General features: G+C 38.5%; 1 protein-coding gene and 1 non-coding gene across 9 annotated transcripts in view; one reads left to right on the top strand and one right to left on the bottom strand.

The window, feature by feature from the left end:
• Positions 1-17,755, top strand: part of PAK1 (p21 (RAC1) activated kinase 1) — a 170,644-nt gene that overhangs the window by 81,195 nt on the left and 71,694 nt on the right. For 5 of the 8 annotated variants that reach the window (XM_055581397.1, XM_055581396.1, XM_055581393.1 and 2 more), the window contains one exon: positions 11,994-12,204. In XM_055581397.1, coding sequence (XP_055437372.1) covers positions 12,015-12,204 — 190 coding nt within the window. In that variant the 5' untranslated portion in view covers positions 11,994-12,014. The remainder of the gene's footprint in view (positions 1-11,993; positions 12,205-17,755) is intronic. The other 3 variants (XM_055581399.1, XM_055581398.1, XM_055581394.1) reach the window with 1 other exon arrangement.
• Positions 5,714-5,786, bottom strand: TRNAG-UCC (transfer RNA glycine (anticodon UCC)). The gene has a single exon. It is a non-coding gene; the product is annotated as a tRNA-Gly (tRNA).

Genomic DNA, 17,755 nt, shown 5'->3' with positions numbered 1-17,755 from the left:
TGTGGCCTGTAAGGTCCAGCCTGTTCTGACCTCTGGCTACATCTCTGCTCTTAAACTCTTAACCACATTTCTCCTTGTTCACTCAACTTCTGTATTGCTGGCCTTTTTGCTATTCTGTATGCCCCAAATATTCTTATCTAGGACATTTGTGCTTATTGCTCCCTTTGCTTAAAATGCTTCCATATATTACTGTGATTTGCTGTTGCATTTCATCCATGTCTTAAGTGTCTTTTCCTCAGAGAAGCCTGTCCTGATCATTATCATGTATACCACCCCCATCCCTGTCCGTTTATATTCACATGAACTACTGTTTAATTTTCATTATGGACTTGACATTGTATATTTATTTATTTATTTATTTCTTCACTTCTCTTACTAATCAATCCATAAAGTCCACGGACACAGTGACTTTGTTCTATTCAGCTAGATTAGAATTGTTACATTATGAGTATTAATGAGTATGAGCTAAATAAGTATTAATATTTGCTGAATGACTGAATGTGTGTGTGTGTGAGAGAGAGAGAGAGAGGGGTTAATGTAGCTGCTGAAGGAGAAGAACATTCCAGGTGAAAGGGAGTACAAGTGAAGGAGTAAAGGGAGAAGAGAGAAGGGGAGGATAACTTCTGATAAGAGAAGAGACACCTCCTTCATTGTATGGTACAGTGGGTGGTACTGGTGCAGGGAAACACAGATTTAGGGTAAGAAGATAGAGTTCTCCTGAGAAGATTTTTGTTTTCTCATTGAAAGTTGGATCATTGCCTGAGGCAAGGGGTAGATGAGAATCCCAATTGATGATTTGAGGCAAGGCTGGATGGCATCACTGACTCAATGGATGTGAGTCTGAGTGAACTTCTGGAGTTGGTCATGGACAGGGAGGCCTGGCATGCTGCGATTCATGGGGTCGCAAAGAATCGGACATGATGAGCGACTGAATTGAACTGAATCTTAAGTAGGAAGAGCATCACAATTTTCAAGCTAAAGCAGTCAACCAGGTAATGTTCTCTAGGGTACTCAGCTCTTTTTGTATAGAGGCAGTTTGGAGAGAGTTAAGCTCAACTATCCTGAAGCTGGGATTTTGCCACTTGTATTTTGGAAAGGAAGAGGAGGCAAGGGGGTAGATTTTTCTTGTTTTTTGATCAGGGTGGTTTAGTATATACACGTGCAGAGAAATTTTATTATAAGCCATCTTATTATCCTACAAATTTTACTGAGAGTCAATTATCCAGTGTCCACAGTTAATATCTTAAGTCTCATTTTACTAATCTTTACTCTGGCATTAATGGGGTAATATGACTGTTGATACCATTGTGTACTTTCGGCACATTGTAGTGTATTTATTAGATGATAAATTCTAATTCTCCTTACTTTTTTCTTTTTTACTGTGGTAAATGCACATAATATAAAGTTTACCATCTTAATAATTTTCAAGTGTACCACTCAGTGGTGTTAAAAATACATTATTGTACAACCATCACCACCATGGAACTTTCCTGGTATCTCAGCCAGTAAAGAATCTGCCTGCAACTCAGGAGACCCAGGGTCAGGAAGATGCCCTGGAGAAGGGATAGACTACCCCTTCCAGTATTCTTGGGCTTCCCTTGTAGCTCAGACTGCAAAGAATCTGCCTGCAATGCAGGAGACCTGGGTTTAATCCCTGGGTTGGAAAGGTTCCCTGGAGGAGGGCATGGTGACCCACTCCAGTATCCTTGCCTGGAGAATCCCCATGGACTGAGGAATCCTGTTGGGCTACAGTCCATGAGGTTGAAAAGAGTCAGACATGACTGAGCGACTAAGCACAGCACAGCACAGCACAGCATCACTGCCATCCATCCCCATAACTCTTTATCTTGTAAGACTGAAACTCTATACCTGTTAAACAACAACTTCCCATCCTTCCCTTCCCCTAGCCCCTAGTCAACACCATTATACTTTCTGTCTTTATAATTTTGAGTATTCTAAGTACCTCATGTAAATGGAATTATACAATATTTTTCTTTTTGTCATTGACTTATTTTATTGAGCATAAAATCCTCGAGGTTCATCAGTGTTGTAGCATGTTGTAGAATTTCCTTCATTTTCTGAATTATATTCCATTCCATACCACATTTTGCTTATCCATTATCTGTCAATGAACACTTGAGTTACTTCCACGTTTTAACTATTGTGAATAATTCTATTATGAACATGAGTGTACAGATAGCTTTTCCAAACTCAACTTTCAATATTTTTAGATATAGACCCAAGAATTAGAATTGCTGAATCATATGGTAATTCTATAATATTTTAATTTTTTTAGAAACTGTTTACTATTTTCCATAGTGGCTATACCATCTTATATTTCTACCAGCAATGCATAAAGGTTCCAGTTTCTCCACATCCTCATCAACACTTGTTATTTTCTGTTTTGTTTTGTTTTTTTTTTGATAGTAGCCATCCTAATGGATGTAAGGTGGTATCTCATTGTGGTTTTGGCTTGCATTTCCCTAAACATTAGTGATATTAAGCACCTTTTAATGTGCTTATTGGCTTATGTGCATATATCTTCTTTGGAGAAATGTCTGTCCAAATCCTTAGCCCATATTTGAATTGGGTTGTTCATGTTTTTGTTTTTGAGTTTTAGAGAGTTGATGTTTTTTGATGTTTAAGTGATTTATGTTTAGGGAAAAAAGGAAGTGATGGCAGTAGGGACTAACTGATAGTGGATTGAAGCTCAAAATAAAGTCTAGGAATGCTTTTGGAAGTTCTTGAACAGGTGAGCTACATGGAGGTTTTGTTTGGATAATTCACTCTAGATATCAGTCAGTGAACATTTTGGGAATAAAGTCTAGGGTGTAATCATGAGAATAATGGTTAACTTGGACTGTGTGCATGGTAAGTCGCTTCAGTTGTGTCTGACTCTTTGTGACCCTGTGGACTGTAGGCCTCCAGGCTCCCCTCTCCATGGGATTCTCCAAGCAAGAATCCTGGAGTGGGTTGCCATCCTCTGCTCCAGGGGATCTTCCCGACCCAGGGATTGAACCCACGTCTCTTCTGTCTCCTGCATTGGAGATGCAGGTCAGGAATTGCCCAAGATGATAGAAGAGGATTATAAGACCTTTGGTGTTGATTTCTGTAAGTCACCTGCAGGGGTGATAGGAGTGAGGAAGATGTGTGGTATTATTGGTAGGGTGAGGGGAGGGTGAAGGTATGTCAGCATAAGTTAAATCTTTGACTCCATATCTCTCTGCTTTTTCCATTTTGCTTTACAAGTACAATTTTTTCCAAGTTTTCCAGATAAAGCTCTTTGTTCATTTTGTCTCAAGTTATAATTAGTGGAAAAAGTATTTTTAAGAGAATTTGAATAATCAGGCTAGTCATGTCCTTTGCACTGTTTCACTGAGTGATCTTAGGTAAGTTACATACCCTATGGGTTTCATATTGGAACTATAAAATAAAAATTTTGAATTAGCTGACTTTATAAGATACTTCCAGCCCCTGTGTTTTTCTTCTCTAAACCAGGCTGCCTTAGTCAGTGAACCATTACTAGTTACCTAATTGTGCCAGGTCTGTGCTGTCTTGGGGACACAGACATTAATCGTACTTAGTTTTGTTCCATGACTTGTTCATGGACTGGTGAGATTAATGTCATGAAATATGGAACCTGCTGCACAGAATTATGTATAAAATGCTATTAAATTTGGGGCAAGGTAGAAATAGGAGGGCTGTGTGAAGGTTTTGTAGAGGAAGTGAGTCAAGCTGGGTGTTGAAGAATGAGTAGGAATTTTCTTGGCAGACAAGTTGGGACGTTTTAGGCAGAGAGAACAGTGTGGGCAAAGGCAAGAGCGTGAAATCACATTGGGCTGGAATGAGAAGTTTAGCGATAAAAGAGATGAAACTGGTTAGGTAATTGGAGATAACAGGTATTTATTGAATATCTGTCTTGTGTCAGACAGCATGCTGGGGACTTTATATATGCTTTTAAATTCTCATAATAACTCTGTGAAAAAGACAATCTTACTTGTATTTTACCAAAGAGGAAACTGGGGGTCAGAAATTAAAGTAGTTTTTCTATGCCCAGAAACAGCTTCCAGTTTTCCTTTCTGCTATTTCAGCACTTGCTTTCTTGTTGCTAAACCAGTGCAAGTGACTGGACGCTGCATAGCGGGAATGTCTTTGACTTGTCAGAAGGACATCCCTCAGCAAATTCAAGACTGCAACATTCCAGGCTCCTGCCAAAGAAAACCTCCTGGCACGATTTAATTAAAGATCAGATTCTTATAACCAGGTGTCAAGGGCATGCACTCCCAGTCTTGGGTGGAGTGCTGGTCATTCAAGTCTCAGCAGCTCTAAGTTGTTGGAACTGAAAAATGTGATTAATATATGAGATAGGTTTTATTTCTTTTTTCCTTTCCCATCTTCATTTAAATAATGGCCTGAGGTATTATTAGAGGTTATGTAGTCCATTCCTTTGCCTCTTGAGTGAACAGTAAGGTATAGTGCAGTGGAAAGAGAGGTGATTCTATAGTCACACAGATTTCATTTCAGGTCCCTGGCTCTGCTGCCTACTAGCTGTGTGCCCCTGGGTGACTGGCAGCATCTCTGAGATTTTTCTTCTGAGTTATTCACTATTTTATCCCCAGTACCTGACACAGCCTGACAAAAAGTAGGAGATGAATAAATGTTTGCATGACTGAATGAGGAAAAGATACCAACCAAACAGATTTCCAAGTTTTCTTGTAAATTCCACTAATGTTAGTAGTTATTAAAATATCAGACCTAAGTGATGTCTGAAACCCTGTTTGTAAAGCTGGTTGGTCCAGGAGCTTCTATTCAGATACTTTTAAAGAATTTTGGCAACTTTGTTTAAGCATTCAGAGGCCTCTCCTAAACTCCAAGTCCTATTGTGTGAGCTCAAGGCACCACAGAGTCCTGAGTACAGACAAATAGCAGTTGGTCCCCTCCTCCAGACCATATCTCCTTTCTCATTGTCATCTCTCAGCCTTTTCTTAATCAACCATGTCATCTTTTATTTTTAACATGGAGCTTCATTGTACAGATCTAGAACTGCTTAGAAGGGGCCGTTTTTCTGACTAAAGCTGTGTGCGTTACAGAAAATAAAAGGCCCTCTCTGACTGCTGTGTCCTGTTTTTTTCACCTTCATGTTGCATACAACGCCATACTCTCACACTTGTGTTTTTCCTATGGTCTGGAGTATACTTGCCATCATTGTTCTCTATCAAAGTCATTCATTTATTTATTGTCTGTTTTCCTTGGTCAAGGTAATATTTCAGTGTCTGGGCCTATCCCAGACCAATTAAAATCAGAGTTCAAGCAGTGGTATCCACCCCTCCCTCCCTTTATTAGGAAAATCTGAAACATACAGCAAAGTTGGAAGAATTTTATAGTGAATGCCTGTATAATCACCATATAGATTCTTATATCATTAATATTTTCATGTTAACTTGCTTTTTCACTTCCATTATATGTTGACATGTATATTATATCACATCCCTATGGTCAGCCATTAATTTATCTTATTTTTAAAAATGCATTTCAAAGTAAATTGCGGGTATTAGCATACTTCCTCTCTTAAGTACCTCATCTAGTATTTTAAAAAGCCCCAAGAGAATTCTTATAGTCTAGAGTCAAAGACTACTATCTGACCCATTTATTCTTTAAGCCCCTACTCTTTTTTTTTTTTTTTGGTTGCACTGCATAGCATGCAAGATCTTAGTTCCCTGACCAGGGTTCTAACCTGGGCTCCCTGCAGTGGAAGCACAGAGTCCTAACCACTGGACCATCAGGGAATTTCCCTAAGCCCCTACTCATTTATTTATCTCTATATCCCTGGTTTCTGGCATAGAACCTTATAAGTAAGTACACATTAAAAATTATTTGAATTGTACTTGAATGAAGAACCTACAGTGGCAGTAAAAGGTGTACATAACTTTGACTTGACTTATTTGAGGAACAGGAAATTATTTTATCTTTTCTGTTGCTTACCTCGTGGCAGACATTTAGTAAATATCAATCTCAAGTCCAGCCTGAATGTGTTTATATATTTCTGTATTTGCCACTGGCTAGATTTGACTGATCTAAATGTAAATCAGAAGTAGCATAGTTCAGGTCAGTGAAGGTACAGAGGGGCTAGAATTACCTCAAGTATAGTTGGAAAATTCTTTGGCAGCGTGTCTGAAGACTTGGGTTCCAGTCCTCACCTTTAAATTTCTGTGTAGTCTTAGGCAATTTCTCTGTGCTTTTTGGACCTCTGTATTCTCACCTGTTATGTAAGGGGATCAGATTAGATTACCTTTAAGATTTTTTCTGGCTTTGATGTTATGGGTATCTTAATATCTTTGATTATCTTGACTGTGTATTATACTAGTGGCTGTGGAATCCAGATGTGATAAAGTAGAAAGAAGTGGTTGTTGGTGAGCACATTCCTCTGAATCCCTGTCTGGTTTTATTTAGTATGTAAAGGTCCGTCTAGTCAAGGCTATGGTTTTTCCTGTGGTCATGTATGGATGTGAGAGTAAGACTGTGAAGAAAGCTGAGCACCGAAGAATTGATGCTTTTGAACTGTGCTGTTGGAGAAGACTCTTGAGAGTCCCTTGGACTGCAAGGAAATCCAACCAGTCCATTCTAAATGAAATCAGTCCTGGGTGTTCTTTGGAAGGAATGATGCTAAAGCTGAAACTCCAGTACTTTGGCCACCTCATGCGAAGAGTTGACTCATTGGAAAAGACTGATGCTGGGAGGGATTGGGGGCAGGAGGAGAAGGGGACGGCAGAGGATGAGATGGCTGGATGGCATCACTGACTCGATGGACATGAGTCTGAGTGAACTCTGGGAGTTGGTGATGGACAGGGAGGCCTGGCGTGCTGTAATTCATGGGGTCGCAAAGAGTTGGACATGACAGTGACTGAACTGACTGAAAGTGTACTTGCACATAATGGGTACTTGAAAAGTGTTTTCTTTCCCTTTTTTCTACTTCAGCACTGTATCTTCATGCTTTTTATAGCATGCTTGATTGAGCTTCCCAGGTGGTGCAGTGGTAAAAAATCTGCCTGCCAATGCAGGAGATGCAGGTTCCATCCCTGGGATGGGAAGATCCCCTGGAGTAGAAAATGACAACCCACTTCAGTATTCTTACCTGGGAAATTACATGGACAGCAGAGCCTGGTGGGCTACAGTCCCTGGGGTCATAAAGTCAGACACAATTGAGCATGCATGTATATGTTTTTATATGCTTTTTACAGAAAAACAGACATAAATCACTTCCCCTCCTTGGTTGCCTCTTGACCCATATCTGTCTTGAGACTGCTCAAGGGAAACAACAGTTTGTAGCTCATAGGTATAGAGGCTTCTATTAGAACTATAGCTGGTGAAGAGCAGAGCCAGGACTTAAATTTCATCTGATTTTAACTCCAGTCATCTTTTTACTCTATCACCCTGCCAGTGGCCCTTTTGAAACCTCACAGTGATCCTGCATTTATTATAGAGTCATTCAGTTGATTAATAATTAATACTTAAGTATAGTTAGTTGCTTATAAATTATTAGGCTGTCTGAGGCTCTGGAGCATTGGTAAAACATGGTCATTCTGCCTTTCTGTCTGTCCGTCATCTATGATAGATAAGTGATGCTATCTGAACTCTCATTCTTAATGTTGGCCTTGAGCTTAGCTTTATCTTGCAGCTTGTCACAAGGCATTGGTTTGTCATCTTCCCAAATCTTTGACCTGCAGAGATTGCTAGATTTATGATATATTTGGTCATGATATTCAAGAGTCAAGTGTAATTCTTTTTCCTCTCAGGATTGAAATTTTTGAATTGTTTTCCTATAAATGAAGTTTACGATAGTGTAGGTTATGATTACTATGCTAGGTTCTGATGTTCTGATTATTAAAATGTTCTTTAAATGATTATTGTGCAGTATAGATGAACAAAATGACCTGTGAGTGGATCTATGAAGTGTAAAGAGAGTAAAGACTTGTGGAGAAGCCACAGGAAGGGACTGGCTGGAGGGCTTCAGAGAAACTGGAAAGAAGTATAGAAATACTAAGTCCAAGTATGTTCAAAGGGAAGGTTCAAAAAAGCACAAACTTGTGTTCTGTGAGTATTGTTGAAAGTACTGGCAATGTTTAGCATTGAGAAAATAGATTTTGGCGGAGTCTTGAGAGATGATTTCAGGTACCTAAATTTCTGTCTGAGTAAGAGGCAATAGGCCTTTCTGAGTGGCCCTGAGATAGGATTTAGGAATAATAGGTGCACGTACTGTTTATTTGTTCATTTGTTGTTATTTTACTGGTCACTTGTTTATTCATTTGTTCACCAAGTCTTTACTGGTATTGGGGATTGTGAAATGACTGAAGTTTGTTCTTGAGTTTATAATCTTAAGTCTGCCAGGAATGAGAATTGTAGGGAGAGGTGAATGTATAAACAAATAATTGCAATTCAGTGTGAGAAGATAAAAACTTAATATAAATGAAAACTCTCTAAATGAGATCACTGAAGATAGAATAAGCTGACTTGTGAGACTGTAGATTTCTTATCACTGGAGGTTTTCAAGTATGGGCTAGATGACGTGGGCTGAAGTGCTGTACAAAGGATTCAAAGGTTGTATTCCAACAATAGATTTTAGGTTCTAATAATTGAGAATACTTTGGAAAGTGGAGATCTACCACCAGGAGTTTTCCAAACACAGTCACTTCACTTCACGTCAGTTGCTCAGTTGTGTCTGACTCTTTGCGACCCCGTGAACTGCAGCACACCAGGCCTCCCTGTCCATCACCAACTCCCGGAGTTCACTCAGACTCACGTCCATCGAGTCAGTGATGCCATCCAGCCATCTCATCCTCTGTCGTCCCCTTCTCCTCCTGCCCTCAATCTTTCCCAGCATCAGGGTCTTTTCAAATGAGTCAGCTCTTCGCATCAGGTGGCCAAAGTATTGGATTTCAGCTTCAGCAAACACAGTGGAAGAACTGAAAAATGAAGAAACGCGTTATCAGAAAGATTGAAGCCTTTCTTGAAATGTTCCTGGGCTGTGATCCTGAAAAAGGAGTGATATTCAATGAAGCTTTTGGCTGAAGGACTTAAGAGGCAAAGAAAGGCCTGCTGAGGGTATCAGGTGGCTGCAGGGAGTGTAATTTTGGAACTGGCAGTCTGGAGTGGGAAGGTATACTTGAGAACTGAGCTGGTAGAAATTCTCTTTGGGGGAGCTGAGGGACTTGTGTTGGGGTTTGGGAGGGAAAATGAAGGCAGATCTGCAAAATAAAACTGGAAGAAATGGATAAAAAGTGCACCACCCAGAGAATTGCTCTAGATTAACAAGATTAACCTTGCTACTTGATTTCTTTTGTTCAAAAAGAGAAGTAAGGAGCAGTTGGTTTGCCAGAGGTAGGTCAGGATGAATTATATAAATAGATGAAGTTTGATTTGGCCTTAAAAGATGAGTAAAGTTTTCATCAGTCAGAAGAGAGAGAAATCATTGACAAGAAGCATTAGGTGGTGGGAAGTGGGATGGGGCAAGAGAAGGGTAAGAGACTACTTGACAAATTCAAGAGAACAGAGATTTCTGAAGTGTAATTTGACTGTAAGCTGTGTTCAGATATGGTGGCTTAGTTTGTGAGGCAGTTCATTATCAGACTGTGAAGGACCTTAAAATTTCATCTGTACTGAACTCCTTAAGACAAGGTATATATCTCTGTCAAACTTTTGATTAATAAAAATATTTATTGAATCCACTGTGAGTCAGATATTATACTAGACTCTTCTGGATTGCAAAGGTGACAAAATCGTGCCTGACCTCTGGGTATCGTCTGGCTTCTGGTGAAGATAATTATAATATAATAGTAAAAATACATGTGATAACCTGGAAATATACCCATTGCCTTGGGAGTCCGGAGGAGGGGACCTTCACTTCTTGAAGATGAGAACATTTCAAAAGGGCTTCTTAGAAGAAATAGTGGTTGAAGGATGAGTGAATTTGAGGATAGGAAAGTTGGCATTCTAGGCAGAGGGAACAGCATGTGCAAAGGAATGAAAGTGTGAAAGCTGCAGTATATTTAAAGAAGTTAGAGAAGTTGGGTATGGCTAGAATGTAAGGGGAATTAGAGGGAGTGGTAGTGGTGGGACATGAAGCTGATGGGTAGAACTGGTTAAATAATGGAAGGGCCTTCAAAAGCAAGCCAAGAAACTAGTTTTTTTTGGAATATTACTGAAGCGTTTTGAGTAGAGTGTGAGTGTTTTAAGGTCATTGATGACATGTGGAGAAAGGATTGGGGAAAAAATGGATGCGAGGGATCATTTAGCTTTGCATTCATTAGAAAATGTTAAAAAGACTACTGTAGCTTTTGTCCATTTGTTGTTGTTCAGTCGCTAAGTTGTGTCTGATCTTTGCGACCCCATGGAGTGCCGCACACGAGGATTCCCTGTCCTTCACTGTCTCCTGAGGTTTACTCAGGTTCATGTCCATCGAGTTGGTCATCTAACCATTTCATCCTTTATTGCCCCCTTCTCCTCCTGCCCTTAATGTTTCCCAGCATCAGGGTCTTTTCCAGTGAGTTGGCTCTTCTCATCAGGTGGCCAGAGTATTGGAGATTCAGCTTCTGCATCAGTCCTTTTGATAAATATTCAGGGTTGATTTCCTTCAGGATTGACTGGTTTGATCTCTTTGCAGTCCAAAGGACTCTCAAGAGTCTTCTCCAGTACCCCAATTCATCAATTTTGTCCATAGCATTGAAGTAATTGACTTCTAAAGCAGTGGTATTCAATTCTGGCAGTCACTGGGATCACTAAGTTTTAAAATTATAAAATTTTGGCCTTAATTATGGCCAGCCATACTAAATCAGAATTTATGGGGGTCAAACAAATACATTTGTATTTCTGAAAAGTTCATGGTGATTATTATGCTTTTTTTTTTTTTTTTTTAATAATTAGAAACTAGTTTCTAAAGCACTGTTGTATTTGACTCTAAGGAGCATACATTCTAAATAGTCATGGTTAAAGATATAATTTCCATTGTAGTATGAAGAATAATGAAAAACTTTATTAACTCTGGATATATTTATATCTATTGTCAAGCCTATTTAAGATAATAATATCTATCTTCATTAAAACTATTGATTCCATGTGATGGGGATTTTTCCCACTTTCTTGTAGATTTTATTCCTTCTATTTCTCAGAAGCATTAGAAGTTGCTTGTAAATTCAGTGCTGTACAGTATAAAATGGTTATGCGTTGATCATCGCATATTTAGAACAAGGTCAAATTTTAGTGGAAGGAGATCCTGGAGAAATGATGATAAAGGTAATGGGTCAGCAAACTTTTCCTGTAAAGGACCATATAGCACATATTTTAGATTTGTGAACAACCTAAATATTTTAAGTCTGTTACAGCTACTCAGCTTTGCCATTGGAACATGAAAGAAGCCATAGAAAATATGTAAATGAATGGATGTGACAGTGTTTCAGTGAAACCGTTTACAAAGCCAGCAGTATTACTGACCTTTGATATAGTGATGCAGTTCCTACCAGAGAAGGAATGATTTTTCTAAGGCAACGAAATTAAGACTTGGCAGAGAACTCACTATGTGGAATGCTGTTGGCATTTTTATTTAATCTTCATGTGAATGTATAAATGGAAACCAAGTGATTAAAGAATTTCTCTAAAGCCTGTCCGTAGCACATGGATTCATACTCAGTTTAGCTAGGCCAAATTTCTGCCTTTTAAACCACATCATTGTGGTTTTTTGTACTTTCGAATGCCTTAGAATAGGAGAATGAAGAGAAAAGCAAGAACTTTGTGAATTTTCAGCAGTGCTTAGGACTGAGTAGGTATTCCATCTTTGAGTATGGTGAACTAAATAAGACAGCAGTAGTCATGGAATGTAGTAGAAGGGCTTGAGGTGAGTCCTGGAGGAAGGGTTGTAAAATTTGGATTTTTCTAAAATTTCCAAAATGTATTTCCTTTTGCTCAAAAATAATTAAGAGCTATGTTCTTCTTTCTGATTCCAGTAGCTGCTGCTGGTGGTGACGATGTCAAATAACGGCCTAGACATTCAAGACAAACCTCCAGCCCCTCCGATGAGAAATACCAGCACTATGATTGGAGCTGGCAGCAAAGACGCTGGAACCCTAAACCACGGTTCCAAACCTCTGCCACCAAACCCAGAGGAAAAGAAAAAAAAGGACCGATTTTACCGAGCCATCTTACCTGGAGATAAAAGTATAGTACTTCATTTCTTTCTCATCATTTGTATGCTTAATTTTTTTTTTTTTTGGTAACCTGAATAAAATATTTGTTGCTTCTTTCACTTAATGTTCTTTTAACCCCCTTTTTTCTCATTAAATAGTTTCTTTGTCTTTTTTCCTGAAATGACTGAAGTCAAATAGAAAATAGACCCATTTTTATACTCCATTAATTATATCTGAGCAAAATTTGAGGAAAATAATTATGCTGTTTCTAGATCTTAGTCAATCTGAATTTACTTATTTTTTAAGTTCATAACTGTTTATGACCTCACAAAATATAAGAAATATTGAAATGTCTTCATTTGGAAATTTTTTCTCCCCAAACTAGTTTCATTTGGAAGGTCTTCTTTCCAGATTTTTTGATTGCCTCTTCTTTAGTCATATGTCCTAGTTTTAAACCCAGATTTAAGCATTAAACATCAGTAAGAAAGACAAGTAATAGCTGAGGTAAAAAAAAAGTAGGCCTTAGCATGACTTCACTAAGAAAAAGTAATGCTAGGGAATTCCCTGATTCCCAGGCAGTCCAGTGGTTAAGGCTTGACACTTTCATTGGAGACCTGGGTTCAATCCCAGGTAGGGGCACTAAGTTCCCACAAACTATGTAGTGCAGCCAGGGCTCATTTCCTCTTTATGAATAAAGCTTTTAGAATAATCAGTACTTTAACAGTGTATCTAATGAAGTCACTGATATCCTGTGAATAAGATAGTGAAATAGAGGGTTGGATGTCCACATGAATAAATGACTTTGGTTTGACCACCCAAATATGTAAGTGGCTGTTGAAATGAAGTAAAGTTCTCAGCCATGTTTGTAGGGCTTTGTTTATGGCATGCTGAAAAAATTGTCCTTTTGTCTGCAAATAGTTATCATGAGCTTCTCACTTAGGAAGCCCTGGTTCAGATCCTGGATTCATCACTTAATAGTTCTCTAACCTTAAGTATGTCAGTTAACTCCTTTGACTTTTAGTTTCCTGTGTCTAGGAAAGGTTGGGATTTAACATTTTTGTGCTTCATCAAGAAAGTGAAAAGATAACCCACAGAGTGGGAGAAAAATGACCAAATCATATATCTGATAAGGAACTTATATTAAAAAAATATAAAGAGTTACCCATATGACCTAGAAATGAAAAATTATGTCAACACAAAAACTTGTACATGAATATTTATAGCAGCATTATTAATAATAAACAAAAAGTGGGAGCAGCTCAAATATTCATTGAGGATGAATGGATAAATAAAATGTTATATATCTATCTATACAAAGAAATAATATTTGGTAACAAAGAAATGAAGCCCTGATCCATACTACAAGATGGGTAAACGTTGAAAACTGGTGAAAGAAACCAGTCCCAAAGGACCACATATTATATAATTCTATTTATATGAATTATTCAGGCAAACTCCTAGATAAAAAGTAAAAGAGTGTTGCCTAGGGTTGTAGGAGTCAGTGAATGGGATTAGGGAGTGATGGCTAAGAGGTGTGGGGTTTCTGTTTTTACTTTTTATTGGTGTATAGTTGCTTTACAGTGTTGTGTTAGTTTCTGTTGTACACAAAGTGAATCAGCTAAAGATACACATATATCCCCTCTTTTTTGGTTTTCTTCCCATATAGGCCACCACAGAGCAGTGAGTAGAGTGCTCTGTGCCATACAGTAGTTTCTTAGGGGTTTCCTTTTGGGTAAAGAGAATGTTCTAAAATTGATTGTGGGGATGGTTCTCCAGCTCTGTGAACATATTGACCCATTGAATTTTACATTCTGAGTGAATTTTATAGTATGTGAATTTTATCTCAGTAAAACTCTGTTTAAAAAACAACAACAGCTGATGGAGCCATTTAGACATCATTGGGAACTGAGAGGATGACCTTATGTATTGAATGGAGAGGTAGATATCTAGGTATTGTTATAGTCTTGGTTCTCTCATAGATTGGCTGCCTGGTTTGGGTCAGGTATTGTCTGTGAACTTAGTGCCTTCATCTAAAATATTACAGCCACACAGATATAGGGACCACACTATGATACCACTAGGGAGAAGGAAGAGGGAAGAGGGTTGTTATGGAACAACACATATGAAATCATGTGTATGAAACCTTTGAAAATCATAAAGTGCTATAGAATTTAAAGAATCTTTCATTCAATAAAAAGTAATAAAAAAATAAAAAATTCGTCAAACAAGTTGAAATACAGTCTCTTACAGTTTTGAAATCCTATAATTATATAAATGAGATATAAATGTGAAGTTGGATCAGGTTGTATATTATGGGAAACAAAACTAGGCCATTGTGAAGTATTTTGATCAGCAATAAAGCTGTAGATGCAGAGGTTCTTCTAGAAATCCTCGTTGAGTAACCCTAGGCCAAATCTGGTCTGAAAATAAAACTCATAGCTCAAGATCAAAGCATAGAAGTTTTCTATAAGTTCAAAGCATAGAGGTAGAAAGCATATTGTTATGAGAAGTTCTTGTGAAATGATCTAGTGACCTCTTTTTCACTCCCTAATTTTGGATTTTCTATACATACCCTAAACACGTAGGTTTTACTCCTTTGCGTTAATACTTTGCTGTGCTGTGCTGAGTCACTCAGTCATGTTCAACTCTTTGTGACCCTTTGGACTGTAGCCCACCAGACTCCTCTGTCCATGGGGATTCTCCAGGCCAGAATACGGGAGTGGGTTGTCATGCTCTCCTCCAAGGGATCTTCCCTATCCCAGGGATCGAACCCAGGTCCCCTGCATTGCAGGCAGGTTCTTTACCGTCTGAGCCACTGGGAAGCCCTATTAGACAGCTGTAATTAATGCATACATCAAAATGAAATAAATGAGTTTTTCCCCTTTGTTTGGAAATTTTATTCAGCTTGATTTCATTCAACCAATAGGCATTTGTTGACCTGCAGCTTTGTGCTTAACTTAATCCTATTAGGATACATAGCAGTGTTGGCAGTCTTTGAAGTAGTATGCTCTCCGTAAATTATTTGAAACTTTATACCTGCTACACAGAGTAATGAGCTAGAATTGAACTCAGAGAACCTGAATTGAGTCCTACGTCTAACATTTATTAAATCTGTGATTTTTTTTTTTTTGTCCTTTTACCTGTTTATTTTAATCCCTGTATCCTTAACTGTAAGGTGGGAATAATTATAATTCCCAGTCATCCCATATTATGAGTAGGCTATTGTCATTTCATGTAGTGGATGTAAAAGCATTTTTTAAACTGTAAAACACTACAGAAATACGAATTTTTTTTTAAAGGGAAACCTCATTTCCTGTTTGATCTGGTATCTATAACAACTCATTTTCAATTGAAGAGGCTAAAGCTTAGAGAAAAGTAAATTGAGGTCTTAACAGCTGTAAGCTGGAAGGAATGAGTGTGAAACTAAATCTTTGTAAAGTATCTACCACGTCACAGAATACTATCTGTTAATTGTTCCCAACCCAGATTACACGTCTGACTCATTCATGGTTCTTTTTTGAAATACAGATGCTTGGGTCCTACTCATACTTTTGGAGCCAGAATTTCTATAGAGGAGCATGGCAGGCTATAGTCCATAGGGTTGCAAAAAGTCGGACACAACTGAAGCGACTGAGTAGGCACACAGTCTTGGGGTCTAAGGGGATTTGGAGAAGAGAAGAAGAGTTCCGTGTGGGCTGCATTAGTGGTTGAGACTTGAGTTAGCAATGGGTAGAATGTCTGTAGTCATTACCTAATGCTGACCTCCACCATGGCTTTAGTGTGTGCCTGGAGGGATGCATAAATGATTGTGAGAAGCTGTAATTGAGGGCCTGTGATAGGTGGCGCTGAGTTGCAGAATTCCATGTGGGAAAGTCTGGTTCCTGTGGTTAGGATCTGGATGGAGCCTTTGGTTTATTCTAAGAAGTTCTTCAGCATTTAGCTTGGAATTTTTTTCTGGCTGCATTTTCACAACCAAAGTGGAATTCTCCAAGCTTGGGAAGAGTTTAGCTAAGTTAATTTTAAAACTGGACTACATCAGTGTTTATCTCTCCAAGTTTGGAGTGTTTTACTGCCTTGAGCTCAGATTAGCTCAGCTGAACCCATGAGAGGGGCTTCTTAAAAATAAATCTTAAAAAAAAAAGGCAATGATTTGTGCTGGAACTTGGATAGCTATACTGCAACTTGGGATTTTGCAATGTCAGCCTTATTTCCCATGCTATCAGGAAGTCAAATGGAATTAGCCAAAGATAGGGTTAATATTAATATTAGGATGGATGGGGTTGCAGACTTCTTTTTGCACTTTATTTCTGTAAGACTGTGATATCTGGTTTCATGAAATCAGGTGATTCGTTCTTTTTCCTCAGTCATAATTTCTCTGTCTTAATGAGTGGGTGGGTAAACCCTACTCGGACACTTTCCGTTATTAATAATAATTTATGTTTATAAAGCTCTTTAGCTTTTATAAAGCACATGCATTCTCTTTATCTTACTTGATCCTTAAAATAATAATATTAATAAATGTAGAAATAACAAATAGTACTAACACAATAGTAATAAGCATAACATTTGTTGTTATTCAGTTGCTCAGTTGTGTCTGACTCTTTGCGATCCCATGGATTACAGCACACCAGGCTCCACTGTCCTCCATTGTCTTCCAGAGTTTGCTCAGATTCATGTCCATTGCGTTGGTGATGCTGTCTAACATCTCATCTTCTGCTGCCCTCTTCTCCTTTTGCCTTTTCAATCTTTTCCATCACTGGGGTCTTTTCCAGTGAGTCAGCTCTTTGCATCAGGTGGCCAAAGTATTGGAGTTTCAGCTTCAGTATCAGTCCATTCAATGAATATTTGGGGTTGATTTCCTATAGGATTGATTGGTTTGATCTCCTTGCTGTCCAGGGGACTCTCAAGAGTCTTTTCCAGCACCACAATTTTAGACCATCAGTTCTTTGGCTCACTTATTATATTAGGAGCTTTGATGGTTGTGAAATATACTAGTTTTTCATGGAGATAAAGATTTCACTTCATAGACAGCAAACTGAGGTAACTCAGTTTAAATAACTTAACCAAGGTGGCTCTATGGATGTGAGTCTGGGTGAACTCCAGGAGTTGGTGATGGACAGGGAGGCCTGGTGTGCTGTGATTCATGGGGTCGCAAAGAGTTGGACACGACTGAGCGACAGAACTGAACTGAACTGAACTGAACTGAAGGTCTACTTAGGAGTGGCTGATGTGTAATTGTAGCTCTTCTCTATGATTCCAGGGACCTTTCCACTCTACAACTGTGATACTTTTGTGCTCAGAGAGTCAAGGACTTGCTCAAGGTCATATGACACATAGTTGCATGGAGTTTGGCATTTGAAATATTGTCTCGATTTCTGGACTGGCTCTTTAATTTTTCTAAGTACTCAGACACCAAATGTACTGTTTGAAGGCTCCTATCCTATAGATGTTCAGACTAATGCCTTTGGTAGAACTGATTTGGTTAGTTCTTTTAACTCATTTTAAAACAAATTTGCGTTTAATGACATACATTCATATTCACTTAGTCTGCAATATAGGGAAGGCACAGTGCATGTAGAAGA

Source organism: Bubalus kerabau, chromosome 5 (assembly GCF_029407905.1).
Source record: "Bubalus kerabau isolate K-KA32 ecotype Philippines breed swamp buffalo chromosome 5, PCC_UOA_SB_1v2, whole genome shotgun sequence".
In the NCBI taxonomy this organism is placed as follows: domain Eukaryota; kingdom Metazoa; phylum Chordata; class Mammalia; order Artiodactyla; family Bovidae; genus Bubalus; species Bubalus kerabau.
This window is presented reverse-complemented; position numbering and strand designations above follow the sequence as displayed.